Here is a 21491-nt window from a genome sequence, read left to right as displayed (position 1 = left end):
TGAGGACCTGCTCCATGATTTTTCCAGGGACTGAGGTGAGGCTGACTGGCCTGTAGTTCCCAGGATCCTCCTTCTTCCCTTTTTTAAAGATGGGCACTACATTAGCCTTTTTCCAGTCATCCGGGACTTCCCCCGTTCGCCACGAGTTTTCAAAGATAATGGCCAAGGGCTCTGCAATCACAGCCGCCAATTCCTTCAGCACTCTCGGATGCAATTCGTCCGGCCCCATGGACTTGTGCACGTCCAGCTTTTCTAAGTAGTCCCTAACCACCTCTATCTCTACAGAGGGCTGGCCATCTCTTCCCCATTTTGTGATGCCCAGCGCAGCAGTCTGGGAGCTGACCTTGTTAGTGAAAACAGAGGCAAAAAAAGCATTGAGTACATTAGCTTTTTCCACATCCTCTGTCACTAGGTTGCCTCCCTCATTCAGTAAGGGGCCCACACTTTCCTTGGCTTTCTTCTTGTTGCCAACATACCTGAAGAAACCCTTCTTGTTACTCTTGACATCTCTTGCTAGCTGCAGCTCCAGGTGCGATTTGGCCCTCCTGATATCTTTCCTACATGCCCGAGCAATATTTTTATACTCTTCCCTGGTCATATGTCCAACCTTCCACTTCTTGTAAGCTTCTTTTTTATGTTTAAGATCCGCTAGGATTTCACCATTAAGCCAAGCTGGTCGCCTGCCATATTTACTATTCTTTCGACTCATCGGGATGGTTTGTCCCTGTAACCTCAACAGGGATTCCTTGAAATACAGCCAGCTCTCCTGGACTCCCTTCCCCTTCATGTTAGTCCCCCAGGGGATCCTGGCCATCTGTTCCCTGAGGGAGTCGAAGTCTGCTTTCCTGAAGTCCAGGGTCCGTATCCTGCTGCTTACCTTCCTTCCCTGCGTCAGGATCCTGAACTCAACCAACTCATGGTCACTGCCTCCCAGATTCCCATCCACTTTTGCTTCCCCCACTAATTCTACCTGGTTTGTGAGCAGCAGGTCAAGAAAAGCGCCCCCCCTAGTTGGCTCCCCTAGCACTTGCACCAGGAAATTGTCCCCTACGCTTTCCAAAAACTTCCTGGATTGTCTATGCACCGCTGTATTGCTCTCCCAGCAGATATCAGGAAAATTAAAGTCACCCATGAGAATCAGGGCATGCGATCTAGTAGCTTCCGTGAGTTGCCGGAAGAAAGCCTCATCCACCTCATCCCCCTGGTCCGGTGGTCTATAGCAGACTCCCACCACTACATCACTCTTGTTGCACACACTTCTAAACTTAATCCAGAGACACTCAGGTTTTTCCACAGTTTCGTACCGGAGCTCTGAGCAGTCATACTGCTCCCTTACATACAGTGCTACTCCCCCACCTTAGCACATGAGCAGTGTGCCTCAGGTGGCATGTGACCAGGATTCATCATCAAATTTGGTCAGCTTGTTGGATCATTAGCTTCCCCAGCCCAGCCCAGTTCGGGTAGTGACAGGGAGCGCTACATATACACTGATCCGTGCCCCCCAAATCTCACTCAGTTACATTGAATGAAACAATCTCTCCCTACTGCTATATTGAAATATTAGCAAATATGGTATTTGTATTATGTTTTATTTATAACTGATTAGTAAAAACGATTGCTAATGACTAAGGGAAAACTTTGATTAGTATTTTTTGTAGTTTCTCAAAATGCCTCCAATCTTTAATATATTTAGCCTCACAACCCCTCTGTGAGATAAGGAAGTACTACAATCCTCATTTCAACAGATGAGTAACTGAGGCACAGAGGAACCACATAACTTATCTTAAATCACACCAAGGAGGAAGTCTTTCATGCAACACAGACTTGAACCCAGATCTTCTGAATTGTAGGCTGCCACCATAACCACTGGGCTAGCCACTTTCTCCTGTTATGGCCTCCTATCTCTGTGGATTATTAAATAATTCAGCATAAAAAATGTATAACCTCTGACTCCTTTCAGAAAATCATAGAATATTAGGGTTGGAAGGGACCTCAGGAGGTCTTGCTCAAAGCAGGACCTAATCCCCAACTAAATCATCCCAGCCAGGGCTTTGTCAAGCCTGACCTTAAAAACCTTTAAGAAAGGAGATTCTACTCCCTCCCTAGGTAACCCATTCCAGTGCTTCACCACCCTCCTAGTGAAAAAGTTTTTCCTCATATCCACCCTAAACCTCCCCCACTGAAATTTAAGACCATTACTCCTTGTTCTTTCTGCCAACTCAGATTATTTTTCCATTGATACAGGCTCCCCAGGTTTTCTCTTCTTAAGGCACTCTCTCAGTAAACGTTCAAATACCTTTGAAAATGTTAGTTTTTATTATTTGCTGAAGCCTCAGTTATTGAGACTGTAAAGAGAGGAAACGATAATTATGTAGGCTTGACAGTTTAATTTATTTTTCAGCACAAAAGAAAAAAATGCTGATATGAACATTTATATTGATGAAAGACACATTGTGATGACATTTTGGGAGTCCTTAATACATATGTCTGGATTGATTTATTTATATTTATTTTGTTTCGTTTTACGGCAAACCAGACATTTCCAAGTTTGAAGAAATTGCCCCAAGGCGTCCAATTACAGGCTATTCAAATTTTGAACATGGATATCAATTAGATTAAAAGTTGGTGTACAATAATACTGATGTGCAGATTTCTGCCAAGGAAATAGTTTTACAATCTGACTGAAAATTTTTCTAATGACCACTGAAAGTTCACTTCATGTTATTTTCACATCTCTTCATCTTTCCCCAGTAAATCATAAAATGGCATATCCTGAAGAATGGACATTTCTATAGCTAGGTGTTATAAAAACATTGTATTCTTCGTATGCACAGTAGATCTTCTATAATGTATCTAGATTTCATATTCATATAGATTGTGTCTTCCTTAATAGACAAATATGCACCCCTTAAATTCAATAGGAGTTGATGATATATAAGCCCTGAAAGGTTATGCTCATCACTTCACAGGATGAGCCCTTTATGCTTTGTTATCGTTGCTCTATCCACAATGACTCCAAGATCTCTTTCGTGAGTAGTAACAGCTAATTTAGACCCCATCATTTTATATGCATAGTTGAGATTGTTTTCCAATGTGCATTACTTTTTATTTATCAACACTGAATTTCATCTACCATTTTGTTGCCCAGTCACCCAGTTTTGATAAATCCTTTTGTAGCTCTTCACAGTCTGCCTGGGACTTAACTATCTTGAGTAGTTTTGTATCATCTTCAAATTTTGCCTCCTCACTGTTTACCCCTTTCCCTAGATCATTTCTGAATATGTTAAATAGGACTGGGCCCAATACAGACCCTTGGGGGACACTACTATTTACCTCTCTCCATTCTGAAAACTAACTATTTTATTCCTACCATTTATTGAAAGTACACACTATTGTATTATTATAATGACTGGGAATATGTATGCCATTTCCCCCCTAAAAGACTAAAGAATGAGAGAAGTGATTTGCATTCAAATATAAACTTATTTTCTTTAATCTTTTAGGAAAGTGGAATATATATCTTCAGCATTTCACCAGGGCATCATATTTCTCATATGAGATATCATGTTGATAGATGGGGATGAATTTCTCCAATTATATTTTTACAATCCAAACTTCAAATGATATTCCCATTAATACTTTGTCACTTGCAGATATTATTTAATTATATTTCAGGAAAAGGGGCACATGCCAGGTCCAGCTAAGCTGTGGTTGGGACAGAACTCATGCTCTTCTTCAGTTCCCAGCATAATTTAGAACACACTACTTCAGGCTGCTACTAAATTCCCTCATAAGCCATAATGCTCTGAGGGCTTCCGTAAATTTTGCAAGCTAGAACAGTCTCCACTGGCTAAGGGTTTCCAGCTCACAGTACATTCTGGCAGTGATTCCTTCCAGCTATGGCCTGCCCAGGAGTAGTCTCTATGCTTGTTAGGGAATGTGTAATGGCATACAGCCAGCTGTACCCACCTCAAGGCAATCCCCATCTGCCCTTTTATACAGGCAGTTCTCCATCATCTTTGTATTGTTAAAGCAACACAAAGGGGCATGAGACAAGGAAAGGATCTGGTCCAAGAAGTTTTTAAGATGGGATTCTTAACTCCCTAGAAAACTGCAGAGTGTAATTTTAAAATCTTATGAAAATGATAAATAGCACAGTTATCATAGTTTAGTACTTTGCTGGCTGCTTACTGCACAAAATTCCAAATATTCTCTACAGTGAAATGAATAGAAATGTTGCCTTTTTCTTCCATGGAAGCAGGCTGCCCTGCGGCTGCTTTAACAAGGTGCAGAGAGAACAGCTACACACACAGTAGCACCAGGATCAGGGGAGTGCAAAGACAGCTTTACGCTTTGTGCACCATCCCCAACTTGCACTCTACTTTTGGACCACACTCAAGGATCTGACCTAAAATATTGTGTCATAAAGAGACATTGTGCCACAAAATAATCAACATAACATTTTATGATATTTCACTGTGATGTTTCTCTTGAGAAGATGTCAATAAACTAAAACTGCTGAGTTGTTGCAACTTCTGGGTCACAACTCAGACATCATTGTGCAATGTCAGGATGTCACAGTACACTTATTTGCTAGCTCTCTGGAACTACAGTAGATTGAAAAGTGTCTTACTAGCTCTCCAAGGTTAAGTACCATTGCTTTATACAATATATCATCAGAAAGCTATGGCCTTTTATATTTATCTCATGCATGTTATATTATAAAAAGTATATGTGAGTGTTGATTATGTATCTATCTATCTAGATAAATATAAATACAATCAAGTGTATTACTCCATTAAAATAAAATGTTAAACCCAGTCCCTATTTGTTTTTCCTTTCCTGGTTGTTTCCCAGAAACAAGGAGCGATGGATCTGGAAATATAACCTTTTTAGTAATATACCAGAATTTTAAAGGTTAATTGAAAACAATAGACCTTGTAGATAATTTTATTGTTTTATTGTTTTATTCTTTTTCATGGTTTCTTTGTTCTTGTTCTTTAATATTTAAGAACAACTCCTCGAAATCTGCATGCTCATTTCCTAATTTCAAACATTTTAAGTAGCAGTTTGGGCCAAACTGATAACTTTACACAAATCTACATACTACAGATATCTTTTTGAAACATGCTTGATAGTTCTAGAATTCTAAGTTATATGATGGTTTAGACAGTGGTGGCTACTGTTCTCATGTGATACATCTGTAGCAATTTATTCTGGAAGAAACATCATTTCTATTTTTCATTATCTTTCTAAACAGTAATTTAATTGAATGAATTGCTGTCCTGAGGTACAAATAAGATCTAAAATAAAGCATCTATTGTATTATAAATGACTAAAAACTGTTAATGTAGTTAGATGATGCATCGTCATTGTATTGGCATTTTGTTAATCAAGGACAATGCATGGTAAGCTGCACTTTCCATTTCTTTTAATCAGAGAAAACTAGTTACAGGGATAGCAGCCAAGTATCTCATGCCATTACACTTGCACGTAATAATAATAATATCAAGCTTTTATAACTAGTGATTTTTCTCATTACACACTCAGTGCATTTATCAAAATTATTTCTTGAAAAAGTAATAAAAAAGCATACAGGCATATAGGTTACTGCTTAGAACACCATGTGTAAGGAGACACTGGCAGAGAACTTGGAGTGCTCTTGTCACTTATGTCAAGGCAAGCAAGGGCTGACAGCCATCAATCAACTGAAGAGGAAAAATCAGTCTGCCATGAAGATCTCAAAAGGCCAGATTGTGATTGTTGAATAGGACGAGAGACAGGAACAAGAAATTATCAAGGGCTTTTTATAATTACAAACGCTTTGCAGAAGGGTGTTCAGGAGTTGTGCTTTATCAAAGCAGATGGGAAGGAGGGGAACTGTGCTTTCCCTCTGCAGCAGGATCAGAAGAGATTATATTCTCCAAACTCCCACCACTCCAGACATGAGTCAAAACTTTAACAATCCAAAATGAGATGCATTGGAGAGTGCATTTTGATGGGTGTGACTCTTGAGCCTTTGTTCCTTATAGACTTTGATTCCCAATGGTCAAATGTGGCTTCTTTGAAAAACAAAATATTTAGGGGTCTTCACAGCTGACAATAGGAACCCTGTTGCAACTAGTGGAAATGATGACGGTACATCTGGGATTGAAGGCATCAGGAATGCCCCTGGAGCCTGTGCTGAAAATGCGTGGCACACAATATGAGTAAACAGTTTAAGTAAACTATGGCAAAGTTAAATAACTTAAAAGTGGATTTGATATAAGGCCTTAAAGATGGCAAAATTGCTTTACAGGGAAAATATGCAAATTAAGCTATTTAGACAAACTAGTTTACACTATTTCTAGTGCTTCCTAAAGAGGAGATTAAATCAATAACCTTATTAAAATACAGGTTTGTAAATATCTTATTTTAAAAACCTAACTGAAGACCAGAAAGCTGAAAACAAATAAAGTCCCCAGTCCTTCCAAACTTGTGAGCATGCCTAACTTATGCATTGTGAGTCGTCCCATTAACTTCAGTGAAACTACTAACAGTATATAAAATTAAGCACATACAGTAAATAAATCTTGGAAGGACTGGGGCCTAATACAGCTAAAACAACATGATTAATGTCCTTTTCAAAGATTCCAGAAATATGTTCGTTTTGAAGCTCAGTTTGGTATACTACTACTTTTTTCATCAGTATCCCCTTTTGTGGAAGGCTGAGTATTTAGAGACAAACATATTTTATAATGCTACAGTAGCTCCATTTCTCGGTGCTTTTTAATGGCGGTTATAGTTCAAAATGAATTCCCTGCATTTGTGTGTATACATGGATATTAGTATATGTAGATGAAATCATTTTGCTGAAATGACACCTAATCTTACTTTTAGATACGTAATTTACTATTTACTGAACTAGACTTAATAACAAGCAGTGCTTACTCACACATTACTTCGTAAAAACAAATCAATGTTGAAAGAAGACAGTTGCTTCTTTACATCTGGATGAAGTTGAAATAATCTCTGATGCAAATAGTTTCATCTGTGTAAATGACAAATGTCTGTAGTCTCTGTAATTCACAAAGGGAAGACTGAGGAATCTAATTAATTATGGCACTAGAAAACCTGGGTGAGCTAAATAAAGCAACTGTTAGTTTACTTTTTATCTCCTGAATGAAGTGGAAATTAATGAATCAGAATAATTCACTGTAGAATTAAAAACTATAATACCTCAAGCAGCATTTTAGAGTCAGTTACACTTACATATAGCCATGAACTAGAGAGAGCATATCCTGTACTCTGGCAATAACATATTTGATTTCAAGTGGAAATTGCTTTGTACTGTGGCAAAATGTAAAAGTGATGTAGACAAGTGTTTGCTGTTAGAATGGAGGTGATCTTTGTATATCTGAACTGTCAACAAAGTTTCCTACTAAAATCTGTCAGATTAAGAGTAATTATTTTGGGAGCTCATTTACATAAGGTTGAAATAGGTGAACCTCTTATCTCTAAAATGGTTTAAAATATCCCCTGTGGTTGAGCTTGAATCTCTTTACTGGTGAAGATTAAGCTAAATAAGAGGCTCCCTTTCATCTTTGAAAGAACCATATTTCTCTCTAAAACCGTTACTTGAAAGAGGCAGTGATGAAAATTAACCTTATGGTAGATCTAGAAAGTTACTGAATATTTATTTAAAATAATGTATATCATATGATAGACCTACATGATTTTATATTGAAAAGTTAAACATTTTGGTCATTTAATAATTTATTTATCAATTACTAGTAAACAAATAACCACTTTTTCTCAGCATCTGATTTTTGTATCTGGAAACATCTTGAGCTGCTGTTTAAACAAACAAACAAATTACTAGCAGCTAAAATGGTATTAACAAGTAGGAAGTGATCACCTAAACTGAGCAACTGCTTCCAAAAAATGTGAAATACTGTAATGGGGACGGGGAACTATAAACTTATCTCAAAATATGGATGCTTCAACTTTATTGTACAATTTGGTAACCACATTTGGATTAAACTGAAAAAGATCCAGTGTGTGTATATATACATGTCATCCCTGGTTGGAAGTATAGCCTCATATTTGCCAATCACACACGCTTTGGGTAATTTTCGCAGCTCAGAGACTATTGCATCTTTCCCATATATGCCTCCAGCAGTGTCAGTTCTGTATTATGTAATGATTGAACCTATACCATGGGTGCATGAAGTCCTGGAAAAGACATACTTGTAATCACGATTTACTAAAATATTCTAAACAGTTAACAATAAGTACAAACCAGAGGAAATTTACATTTTAAAAATGCATTATTTTTTAATCACAATCCAAGAATTTCACTAATCCTCTTCTTTTCTCTAACTGTTTCTATGCACCAAACACTTCAGGGCTAAATTCCCATTTGCATTAAGGCTACTTTTTACCCCCCTGGCAAAGGAAAGTAGCCTCAAAGTGGGTGTAAATGTAGTTTATATCCACTTTATGGCTCATTAACACTGTCAGAGTGGAGTAAAGTGGCCTTAGTTTAAACAAGAATCAGCCCCTTTTGTGTTTAATTACCTTTTAATTTTTTAGCACAATTTTTGATTTCTTACGTATTTGTTTCAGATCCTTATGGCCTTTATATGAACTATTAATAGTAATGCAATGTCCAAGTGGATTTTGTAGATGATCAGATATGATGATTGCTAAAACAGGACCTTTGGCATGTATCTTAATTTCTATGGCCAGATTCAAAGGCAAGATTTTTGTATTCTGCATTGTTTTCTTAGCTGTATTTCATATATATATATATATATATATATATATATATATATATATATATATATATAGATGGTGTGGGGGCTAAGAAGGATAAATGTTTCTTTTCACAAATGTTGGTGGCTATTGGCTTTTCCTATAGTCACAGTGTGACAAGGGCACTCACTAGTAAGTTCTGAACCCTTATTATTCTATAGTAATGTAATTTTGAAACTCAGAATCTAGGATATTGAATTTATGAGTGTTTCTTTTCTTTTCTTTAAGATCTGTAAATATCCACAAATATTTTAATAAAATGAAATCAGATTAAAAAGTAATCAACTTTTATATTTAGGACATGTTTTTTGAATAATGTTCATACCAGCCAAATAAATATTCTGTGAACTTTATCTTTGAACTTTAATAAATAATTTCTCAAGCCTGCTGTTGACTTTATCTCCAACTACACTATAAATTTCATGGTTCTTATGACAGTTCCCACAACATTCAGTTATAACTTGCACGAGTATCATGAAAAATGTAACACTGATGTTCTCCGTTACTTACACTAAGTCCACTATCTTCCCAAACTTGGAATACGAGAAGCTGCAGTACTGAAATCACTGTGATGTGTCAAATGTTGATTTTTTTTTTTTAATGGCAACTGCTCCAATTTGTAATGTAATAATTGCTATGGTGTACTTACAGTACATTAATTTCCCAGTAATTAGGACTGAATATTTAATACTGTTCACTACAGTGTGTTTATAGGATGCACCTGAAAGAATCCAGTTAGAGCCCAATAAATTTTATGTGCAATGAAATGAGACATTTTTTAAATGTTACATTTATCAGACATTGTTGATAGAACTGGACTGTCTTTTGCATTAGATAACAAAATGCTATATCCTGAGAAGATTCCCCATTGACTATTAAGTACTTCATCATTGTCTGCTATTCCTTATATACTCACTGAAGTCTATAATTTGATCCTTCTGTTAATTAAATTTAAATAAATCGTCTTTATCTTAGAAAATGTAACTGTATATAACTATATAATTGTTCTATTGTAACTAAATTGCAATGTACTACAAACTACTAAAATCCCTTTGTATTGTGCAATGTCTGTTGCTCTTTGCTGGAACTTGTATTTTAAAAATGTTCACAGCGTGCTTCATTTCACATGGAAAGCCTCCTCTCGGTAAGACCATGAGTCATTTTTTTGTGAAGTAATGTGGAGGAAAGTGCTAATATACAAGTATCCTTTCTTCACAGCTGCAACTTGCCTCAGCATTGAGACTCTGCTCTCAGAGCATGTCATCTGGAGGCTGATAGCTGGGTCATTGAATGAGTATGGAGCTCAAGTCATGCTGAGCTGTAGTCCTGGCTATTATTTAGGGGGTCAAAGACTCATACAGTGCAGATCTAATGGAACATGGAGTGGAGGTGATGAAAGGCCAAGTTGTAAGGGTAAGGAGCATTCTTGTTTACCAAATATCATGTTTTCTGATAGTATATTTGTATTTTTAGTGGTTTTTTTTATTTACTTCATTTCTGTAATAAGATGAGACTATTTTGTTTCCCTAACATTCTGCTGATAACTTGAAAGCAAATAAATCTGATTGACTACCACTGGTTGAAATCAACTTGTGCAGACTGAGAATTTATTGAATAACCCATTTGCTTACACTGTTAAGTGTTTTAGAATTGAGATGTAATTTGTTTGTAGATCTACACTCTCAAAGCAAGGTGCAACATTTTTTAATGAAAGTCAAAGATATATTGTCATAGTAGCTATATAGTTGCTCCTTTAAGTGGATGATGACCCATGTTTGACTCATGAGTTCATCTGGGAGTTCTGATCTGGGTAAACATTGCATATACGGTTTATAGACTAGTTGAGGATATTGTTGTTCCTTAAATAATTTCTGAAAGGGAATATGTGTACATGATTTTGCTTTATGCTCTTGAATAAAGTATGAGGATTGCACTATTTGAGTCCATTTCATACGTTCATTACAACACATTTTTATATAATACCTTTCATACATACCACAAAAAGCTTTACTGCTAATGATAATCTACACAAGCAAGTGCAGATATAATATGTAGGTTACAATAATCAGATAGAGAAGAGCTGTACACAGAGGCGGGGCATGGATGAAGAAGAATACAAAGGCAAAGTCACAGAGAGTGGTTGAGTATGGGAAAGCTGTGATATTCAATTACCATGAGGGTTAGGAGTCAGAAACCTGGCAGAAGCAAGGAGGCTGCTTAAGAAGATGGGGAAGCATATAGCAAGAGTTTCCTGTGCACTGTGAAGAAACACAGAGGGAGGAGAGAAGAATCTGTTAGTTATCTATCTCAGGGAATGGACAGGAGAATAAGTATAGACAAAGTAAAAGAAGGGTGAAGGAAATATTAAGCATTTTTCAAACTAGTAATTCTGTAGTACATGACATTTATACTAAGTAATTATGTAGCAATTTGAATGTTCAGCTTTTGTATAATGCTAATTAACTTATTCTCACAGCAATTCTGCAAAGTATGTATGTATTAATATCCCTTTTACATAGGGGGAGACTCCCCCACATTCAAGTTCTGCTTTGTGTGGTGGGGGTTGGGGGGAAGCAGGGAAGGATGTGTATATATCCGGGATCTAATTACAGTTCCCTGTTTCTGTGGATTGTGCTAGTCCTGACTCCAAAACCTACATATTTTAGAGCAGCCTATGGGTCTCTCTGGGACCCATATACCAGTCAACGTTCGGCAGAAGAGAGCCCTGCTACACCCCATCAGCTTCACACCATCCTGTTCCCTGTGCTGAGGTCAGAAGGAGAGGTAGTATGTCTGCCTTCAATCCTGTACTCCACCTGCAGACCACACTATCTTTCAGAATCAGTTTTGTACTTTATTCTGAAAAGTATATTAATCCAAGGAAGACTTTTTTAGAATGAGCTAATCTCCCCTCATATGCAAATTGAACAAATGGGAATCCCTGTGGAACCCCTATGTAAAATAATTCTTGGAGCAGAAGATCTATTTCTCAATGACCGATTTCTCAGAAATAAATGAACAGAGCAACTCTAACCTATACAGCCCTGCTAGAGCCTACAGAAATGTCAATAATGCCTTGTATGCCGTGTTGTTGTAGCCGTGTCAGCCCCAGGATATTAGAGAGACAAAGTGGATGAGGTAATATCTTTTTATTGGATAAACTTCTGTTGGTGAGAGAAACAAGCTTTCAAGCTTACACAGAGCTCTTCTTTAGATCTGGGAAACTTACTCAGAGTATCACAGCTAAATACAGGATGGAACAGATTATTTAGCATAGGTAGTTAATACATATTTCACTGGACCATTCATGGTGAAGTGGCCTGGTAAACACCTCTCCAGTCATAGAAAGAAAAGGAAGATGGAATAGAGCTTCGTAGGCAGTTAGCCCTATTTATAGCCCCTCCCACCCAGGGTCAGCAACCAATCAAACTGCACTCACCAGACACTGAGAACTGTGTTGTTCCAGACCTTCATCACATGCAGCGTGCATAGACAGGGACAGGTGGGAAGCAGTGTCCCATGCTTGCAAAGGGAAGGGATGGAGTAAAGGAAGTGTCAGCAGAAGCAGGAGCCCCTACTGAATAAAACAATATCATTGTCTAAAAAACAAAATAAAATTGCATACATATATTGTGAAATAGGCTAGAAAAGCAAGTGTAGTAGCCACTAGGGCAGGGCAACAGTGTGATTTTTGGACTTTCTATGAATGGTGGTACTGTGGCGGGTCGGACCCCTTGGGAAGTCACCTGATGTGCTGAGATACCACTGAGTCTACCTGTTCTGCCAGCATGAGCCCCCTTTAACCGGCCTTGCTGAGCCAGACTCTTAAAACCTTCTCTAACGCACACTCAGGCAGGGCCACACCCAGCTGCAGATCACTTACTCCAGCACTCAGATGTCCACCTCACTTGGAGTACAGACCCAAAGATACATTATATTTGCCTCTTCCGTCACTGTGAATTTCTTGTCCCCCCACCCCTGCAGTTAGAAATCACGTAAACTGGGTTGTATTATAAACCAAAAGTAAATGTATTAACTATAACAGGTGTATTTTAAGTAGTTAAGGGGTAGCAGACAGAACAAGGCAGATTAGTAAGAAAATAAAATAGAGCACACAAACGAACCTTAATACACTAAAGAAACTGGTTACATGTGAGTTCTCACCCTAAATGTGGTTCTAATAATCTTCTTCACGGGCCAGATGCCCTTCCAGCCTGGGCCCAGTTTTTTCCCCCTGTTCATTCTTAGTTGTTTCCAGCATTTATCTTGGGTGGGATAGCAGGGGAGAACTGACCACCTGGTCTCAGGTAATGTTTTAGTATCAGGTGACAAGATACTGTACTCTGTAGGGCCCTTGTAGCCATTCTTCACAGGCTGACCCACATGTTCACAGAAAGACTAAGCTCTTTTACCGTCCACTGTCCTTGTTGATGGGCCATCCACCCTGTCTGACTTTTCCATTGTTGTACCTGATGTGTTGGCAGTGGACGTCACGCAAAGTAGCATTGTTGAAATACAGATACATAGTCAATATTCGTAATTTCAGATACAGAAATTATACATGCATACAAATAGGATAATCACATTCAGTAGATCATAACCTTTCCAATGATATCTCACATAAGCCATCTTGCTTAATGTATATCTCAGTTATGTCATATTCATATCATAAGCATATTTTCATAAAGGATATGGAATGACATGTCACAGTGGTGGTTTGTTTTTTCTTTGGGTTTATTTGCCAAAGAGTTCATTTTGAATAAATAAGGGTAGAAAAATAGGATAGCTCTTTCATAATTGCTATGAAATAAGGAGAATATTGATTTTTCTTTTGTAGTTAAAAAGAATAGCATTTTGAGTTCATTAACTGAAATTACACCCTTTATCTTTTGTGTAGCCACTATTACATAATCTCTAAAGCTTAGTTTTTCACCTTCTTTAATTAGAAACTGATTTTGCAGCTGGATCACAAGTAGTCATCCTGGAATCCATTTTCCAGTTGCTGAAATATTTGTTGAAAAGGCCAGTTCTTCACAAACTGCCACAGTGATAAAAACCCTAGTAAGGTAATTAGAGAAGACAATAGAGAGAGTGCTCCAGATAAGATCTATTTGACAAAGAGATAAGTAATAGATGCAAAATCCTAATGGACATGTTTATGCACTCCTGATTAAAGATTTATTATTAATTTATTTGCAAGGTAAAGATGTTATTTCACCTGTAGAATTTAATGAGGGCAAACATCAGCTGCTAAAATATGTTCAGTAGTACTTTTGTATGGTATATATAATATTAAGATCTGGAAGCATACTGAAGATTGTTCTCAGAAGACAGTGTTTACTGTGTTTTGTCGCTCACATATACAGAAGACATGGTATAAATATAAAAACAACAAGGAGTCCCGTGACACCTTAAAGACTAACAGATTTATTTGGGCATAAGCTTTCGTGGGTAAAAAAACCCACTTCTTCAGATGCATGGAGTGAAAATTACAGATGCAGGCATAAACATACTGACACATGAAGAGAAGAGAGTTACCTCACAAGTGGAGAACCAGTGTCCGCAGGGCCAATTCAATCAGGGTGGATGTAGTCCACTACCAACAATTGATGAGGAGGTGTTAATTCCAGGAGAGGCAAAGTTGCTTTTGTAGTGAACCAGCCACTCCCAGTCCCTATTCAAGCCCACATTAATGATGTTAAATTTTCAAATGAATTGTAGCTCTGCAGTTTCTCTTTGAAGTCTGTTTCTGAAATTAAATAAATAAAGATAGATTCTGTTCTAGCTGTGTACACTTATGTTTTTTGAAGCAGCAGGAAGGATAATTGAAACATAATCGTTGATGTAATTAAAGCATTTAAATCTCAGTATCCATTTATATAATGTGACTTTTCTGAAGGACCCACTAGAAGTCAGGTTTGGAGATGTCTATGGCTGGAGAGGCTTAATTGGGTGTATTAGTCTCACTTCATTTCTCCTTAAGGTTATGCAGGATGGCTTCTTTAACAAAATAAGATACAACTCATCAAACATGCTGATGCAATTTCAATCAGCTAGAAAAATCAGAGGTCATTTGACAAATGTAAAGTATTGCATATATATGCATAATACAGTCCACTATATAACATTTTAGTGAACTAAATTAAAATGAGTGTGCTATGTACATATCATCATTATCCTGTATATTTTATAATCAGACATCTTACAAAATTGGGCTTCTCCACAAACTAATTCAGTTATTACTTGAATTGCAGTCAAAAGGAATCTTTACATTAAATCTGGAACATCTGATGTTCCTCAGTAGAAATTTGGGACACAATGAGCTTTGGTAATCTATTTCCTAAATGCATGTACTGGTGTGACTGACTACAATGAAATCCATTATGGGTCCTAAACTATAGCTGTCCATTATTACCAAGTTACATATAGAAGAGGAAGACAGTACCTTAAGAATTGAGAGAGGAAATTTCCTGTCATTGAAATTTTGGTTTTGAGTAACATGTGCCTTTGAAAATAAAGAAAATGTAGAAAAGGTCTGTGCTATCCGTCAGTAAAATAGAAATGGAACTAGCTAAACCAACAAAGGACTTCTTCAATTGCCATCTTATTAATTGTATATTAATGGCAACAAGGAAAGATAACAGATCAAGTTTAACTAGGTTTGACCAGTTGTCGACAGATTGAAAGATTTATCACATTTAATCGGGTAGTTTACAGTATATAACATTTATTGTAAATATCCACCGAAGATACTATATTAAGAAAATTCATCATCTGTGCTGAGTTCAATATATAAAAACTTCATGCCTTTTAACAAGCAAAATACCCACAGACCTGGGAAAGTACAGGGGGAGGCAATTCTTCCTATTCTGTACAATAGGAATCAGCAGTGTTCTGGAGTACTGCCATGATCTACCCGGACGTGCCCAAATCTTGGATGACTAGCATTGTTCCTCACATTCCTTTTGCGCTTCAGACTATAAGGTAGATTGTGCCTATCCTCTGCACTGGTGCCCTAGAGGGGGGAAGGGATCCCTGAGCATTTCCCTAATCTGGCACACCTGTGCCAATGAAGGCATAATTTTAAACTCTTAATTTGGAGGCTATACTACATCAGATTCTTAAATTTATATATATTAAGCCTATGCAAAAACATAGATTTACAAAAGCTATAAGGAATTGTGTTATTTCTTGTATCTAAGAGATTATGAAGAGATGATTTCATATTTCAGTTTCTGTTTTATGTTTTTTCCCCTAGTTGTCTCCTGCGGTGGCCTCCCTTCTCCACCAAACGGTAATAAGATTGGAACCTTAATGGTGTATGGAGCCACTGCAATCTTCACCTGTAACACAGGGTACACACTAGTTGGATCTCATGTGAGAGAGTGCTTAGCAAATGGACTCTGGAGTGGCACCGAAACCCGATGTCTGGGTAAATATACCTAAAGTCTTTCTTTACAACTCAAACTCATTACTAGATCCTGGAAATGCAATGCTGTCAGGTGAATGTGTAATAAATACTGTAGAAAATGAAGCTGTCCTAATATGGAAAATGTGTTGTGCTGTGTATTATTTTCTTTTACTCTATTAGAATTTAGCTGTTTTTATCTAATTATGGCTAACATTTTAGAACAAAAGCCTAGGGAGTGTCCATCTCAAGGAACAAAATACTCCTTTGTTTATAAAAGGACGATTTTCTGTTTCATAAAGACAGGCATGACACAATAAATTATATTCCATCACAACTTCTCACTTGAGATATAAACAAAATGAAAAGGCATTCATAATGGCGTTGGATTCTTCTTTAATTTTTATATTGCAGTTCAATATATGGATTCCCCTGCCCCATTTTGTATTTTTTTCCCATATGAAGACTTTAGTAGAAAGACTTTGTTCTTCCATATTTAGAACAAGAAGAAAGTAATGGCACAATAAACATGTTCTCACAAACAACCTACTTTCACTCTCTCTCCTTTTGTAATTTTTTTGGTTAAAAAAGAAAGTTGGAGAGAAAGAAATGAGAAATTCAGTGCAAAATGGACAGTATTAAAACCAACTTTTAGTAATCTTGTTAATGTTCTCTTGCAGACCATAAAAGGTACAAAAGATAAAGTAATTGTTATGTGTGTATTAAATTGATCAATAGCTCAAAAACTGCATTGTTTTATGGTGCAAATAACTGACAAAACTTTTTCCAGAGTTGCTGAAGCAAATCTTTCAAGAAAATTCAGATGTGCTTCATTTCCTTTTGTGTTTGACTGACTATGTATATCTGTAGGTAAAGGGTCTTTATGTTCCTTTTTGGCAGACTCCAATATGGTGTTAAAATGAGTGAGGGCCGTTTATCCACAGAGAGAAGTTTAATGATTTGCAATAAACTGTGATATACATGTAAATTTCTATTTCTTGAATGTGTTCCCTAGGATATCAAAATGCTGCATCTATCTCCATATGTGTCTTAGTTTTATCTTTGAAGTAAACAGTATAAGAAGCAAACCAAATTATTCATAATACATACAATAGGTATCATCGAGGTGAAAGACTTCTGTATTGATTTGCTATCTACGTCACATCATAATGTTTCTTGGAACACAATAACTCACCAGGATATGATTGTCAGGCACATTAAACATTCCTATTTCATCTGGGATTAAATACTAAAACTATTTTATAAGAAAACTGAAAGTAGCTGTGGCATTAAATGTTAAGGCAGATAGCTTATTGATAACTGACTTCTTTATGTAAAATTAACAAGTGGGCTAATAATAATGCTTGCCTAATTTATTTTGTATTTATAATTTGTATTATTTTTTTTCTAAATGTAACAAATGCATCAAAATACACAAAGTAAGTATAGAGTTTAGGATAAAGGGAGGAAAGAGGATGCAACATATCTATTTACACATTAATCATAACCCTGTAAAATGTTAGCCCAAATTGCTCTGAATTTTTTGGGCATTCTCCTTCTGCGGAATGCCAGTCATTCGTTGGCTGTGATTTGCCTAGCTTTCTGAATTTGTCACAAAAGTAACACTTAGTTTTAGTCTTTTTTAATGTAATTTATTTATTTTTGTTTACTAAGTTTTAAATTATTTTGTCCAGTTTATAAAACACTTGGTCCAAAAATAAAATCACTCAGCGCAAATTCTATAAAAATAGATCAACACTGAACTCTGCATATGAGCACACTCTCAGTTAAAGAACTCTAGCCACCTTCTACTCACCCAAATCTGTTCAAAATAATCCCTCAAGCAAAAGTTTGGGTAAACTGATAGCCTTCGCAGAATGTTCTGAAGCTGAAAAAAACTTGTGCTTGAGTAAGCAAGATCAAGTCAAAACTGAAAAAACCTGCCCGACCCCAACCTCTTTAAACTTTGGTGTGACTTTGGCTCAGGTATCTCAAGTGTTCTCAGTTGCTAAAGTATCATATGAGAAGACAATCAGCCTCTAAGGTAACCAGGACCCAAACTTCAGAGACCTAGGTCAAAACTAATACCTTGATCTCTACCTGGAAACACAATGAAGACAATCTGGACTGCAGAGCGCTGGTTTTATATGCAATTCATAAGAACTACCTCTACATAAGAGGCCATGGTAGTACAATATGACTAAGCAGTTGAGCCTGTGCTTGACTTAGCATGTGAGTAAACCCATTGACTTTTTATTTTAGGTTAAGCATGTACATAAGAGATTTGCTTGATCACGGCTCAGCACCACAGTTGCCAACTTTTACATGGTAAATAAGCACCCCAACTTTCACAATAAGCCAAAAATCAAGCTAATCCCATTTCAAAACAAGGCCAAAACAAGCCAGGGCCCTCTTTCAGTCTGCTCCTGCAATGTGTCCATTGCTTCTTTGGAGTCTGCCAAATAGGTCAGCTTTTGCCAATTGTGTTCTAAGGGAATTCATTACAGTCTGTCACATCTCTTCCAGCCTCACTTTGTACATATTCAGTCTCAGTTTCTGAATGCGACCAAGCTGAAATTCTGTCCCACTAGTACCTTCTCAGATGGTCCATATTCCCTTCTCAGATAGTCCATATATTCTTGTGTCAATACTCAGCATACTCTTATTTTCCTGTGTGAACACATAGGAGCAGGTTACAGTCTTGCCAAAAAGTACACCAAAAACCTATGTTTAAGACTGTGACTCAAACAAATAAAATAGAAGGCCCAATTCTCATTTACACTATGGCCTGTTTGTGCTGCTGAGCCAGAATAAGGGACCTAAAAGAGTGTAAATGTAATTTAGTGCCAGAAAAATATAAAGGGGCCTTAGTGTAAATGACTATCAGGCCCAGAGAAAATAAGTTGAAATATGACTAAGCCTCCCGTGATTGTATATTGCACCTCAATATTGAATATAACCTCACATAAACATTCAAATTTTTGAAAATGGCCAGTGGTTTTGGGTGTCCATCTTGAGATAGCTGAAAAATTAGGCTCAAGAGTTATTTATCATCCATAGGCCAACAAACTAATGGGAGCTCCAGTTACTCAGTGCCTTTTAAAATCCGGCCCAAGCTGTCTCAGGTAAGGCACTCAAATGCTGAAGACCCTAAAGTCAATGTCCACACTTGAAAATGTTGGTCTTAACCTCTTGCACTTACTAAAATAGTAGGGGCCCTTTTTAAAAAAGTATCATCCACAGCATGTTTCCGAACAATGACATCTCCCATTGATTTTAGTGGGAGCTGTCAGAGCTCATCATCTCTATCCATCAGAAGTTTAGGTTTGTAAGTTTAGAATTTAAGTGCTGAACTGTGAGTAACTTAGTTTCAAAAATTGACTTCCCTGTATATCAGTATATGGTCTTGGCTTGCCACAAAAGAAACTCCATCTGACTTTTGACAAAGTTCTTTTAAAACTGAGGGTGTAAGTTATACAAAACATAAATACAATATTTTAACTTAAACACTTGATCCTCCAGAGTACTGAGCACTGCAATTCCTGTTGCCTTCACTGGTAGTCAAGGGAAGTGTGTATATCACAGCACCTTGCAGGATTTTGTTCTAATAACAAGCTTGTCATAAAGGTGAACGAAGCAGTAGTTTTTCCTATCAGCATCTTTTCAATATTAACAGGATTTTAATATATACATATGTTTTATTGATTGGTTTGTTCCTTTATTCTAGCTGGGCATTGTGGTTCTCCAGATCCAATTGTAAATGGCCACATTAGTGGGGATGGCTTCAGTTACCGTGACACTGTGGTCTATCAGTGTAACCCTGGCTTTCGGCTTGTCGGTACATCTGTCAGGATTTGCCTGCAAGATCATAAGTGGTCTGGACAAACTCCCGTTTGTGTCCGTAAGTAGCATTTATTTTTCACTGAATTATTTTTTGTTGAATTGTGTTAATAATTATGAGTGGGATTTTCAAAAGTGCCTGACTCATGAATTTATTTAATAGATTAAGGCCAGAAGAGAACCATATGATCATCCAGTCTAATTTCCTGCATAGAACTGCATCCAGCAATTTCTGATCAAGCCCACAAACTCTGTTTGCACTATGGCATATCTTTTAGGGTATATCTATACATAGTGGTACAGCTGCTCTGCTGCAGTTCATCTGGTGAAGACACTGTATGCCAACAGGAGAGAGTTCTCCCATCAGCATAAAAACCCTCTTCTGGGAGCAGCAGAAGCTGTGTCAGTGGGAGAAGCTCTTCTGCTGACATAGCGCAGTGCACACAAACGCTTATGTCGGTGTAACTATATCACTCTGAGGGAATATTCACACCCCTGAGTGACATAAGTTTTGCCAACATAGGCTGTAGTATAGACAAAGCCTTTAAAAGAAAGATTTACGTTTCCCTTAACTTTCAATGAGACTTGTGCTCCTACCTCTCTTAGGTACTTTGAAAATCCCACGCTTAATTACTGAAATTCTTCAGTTTTCTCATCCTCCCCGCCCCCTTTGATGATAGGTTCTCTGATATTTTCTTGAACCATAAATAATTTTTAGATTAATGTCAAGAACAGGTAATATTTCTCTGGCTATTCTTTCATTGACCTATTTTGGGGTTTTCAATTTAATAAGATTTCAGATTTTTCTTTAACTTTTGGTAGTTTTTTTTAATAGACTTTTCATTTATGTCTTAATTTTTGATATACATTTATAACAAAAATAGGAGTATTTTCATTCCCATAAGACTACAAAGTGGTTGCCACAGAGATTATCAATAGCATGTTCAATTAATTTTAGTATCTCTGTTTTATTGCTGAGATGTACACTACTCCTGAACCATTAGATTAAAAAAAAGTTAATTTTTGATTTGTAAAAATAATATCTTCTGAAGAGTAAAATGGGACATTTTCACCAGGCCATAGCTGCTAGCAAAATCTGCCAAAAATGTCATTGTCCTTAAGTTATGTACATTCTTCAAAGGAGAATTGCCACGTATCTCCAGTGAATCTTGTAGTGTATTTATTTTACAGTGTATTAGCTGACTGCAGGGGTCAAATCTCTTTAAAGATTGTGGCTAAAACTGGGAAGGAGAAGGAGACTTCTCCCTACTATATTATTAATATAATTGCTATTATAGGTGAAGCTTGCAGCAACACTTATCTATAATTAAGATTGCCTGAGACATTCCATTACAACACAGTTTTCAGTTGATTATAATTTTGGCAAACTTTAACCACTCAGGCAGAAATTTTCCATGCCAGAGGCCTAGCTCCAGCTCTTTTCTTT

General features: G+C 37.0%; 1 protein-coding gene across 1 annotated transcript in view; it reads left to right on the top strand.

Annotated features, from left to right (window-relative positions):
- The window catches only part of CSMD1 (CUB and Sushi multiple domains 1), a 1979019-nt gene that overhangs the window by 1848449 nt on the left and 109079 nt on the right, over positions 1 to 21491 (top strand). Inside the window, exons 51-53 of the mRNA XM_037894193.2 lie at positions 10015 to 10209; positions 16055 to 16228; positions 19932 to 20105. Of these exons, the coding sequence (XP_037750121.1) occupies positions 10015 to 10209; positions 16055 to 16228; positions 19932 to 20105 (543 nt within the window). The remainder of the gene's footprint in view (positions 1 to 10014; positions 10210 to 16054; positions 16229 to 19931; positions 20106 to 21491) is intronic.

This window comes from Chelonia mydas, chromosome 3, assembly GCF_015237465.2.
Source record: "Chelonia mydas isolate rCheMyd1 chromosome 3, rCheMyd1.pri.v2, whole genome shotgun sequence".
Taxonomy (NCBI): domain Eukaryota; kingdom Metazoa; phylum Chordata; order Testudines; family Cheloniidae; genus Chelonia; species Chelonia mydas.
Note: the sequence above shows the minus strand (reverse complement) of the source record. Positions and strands in the feature narration are given on the sequence as shown.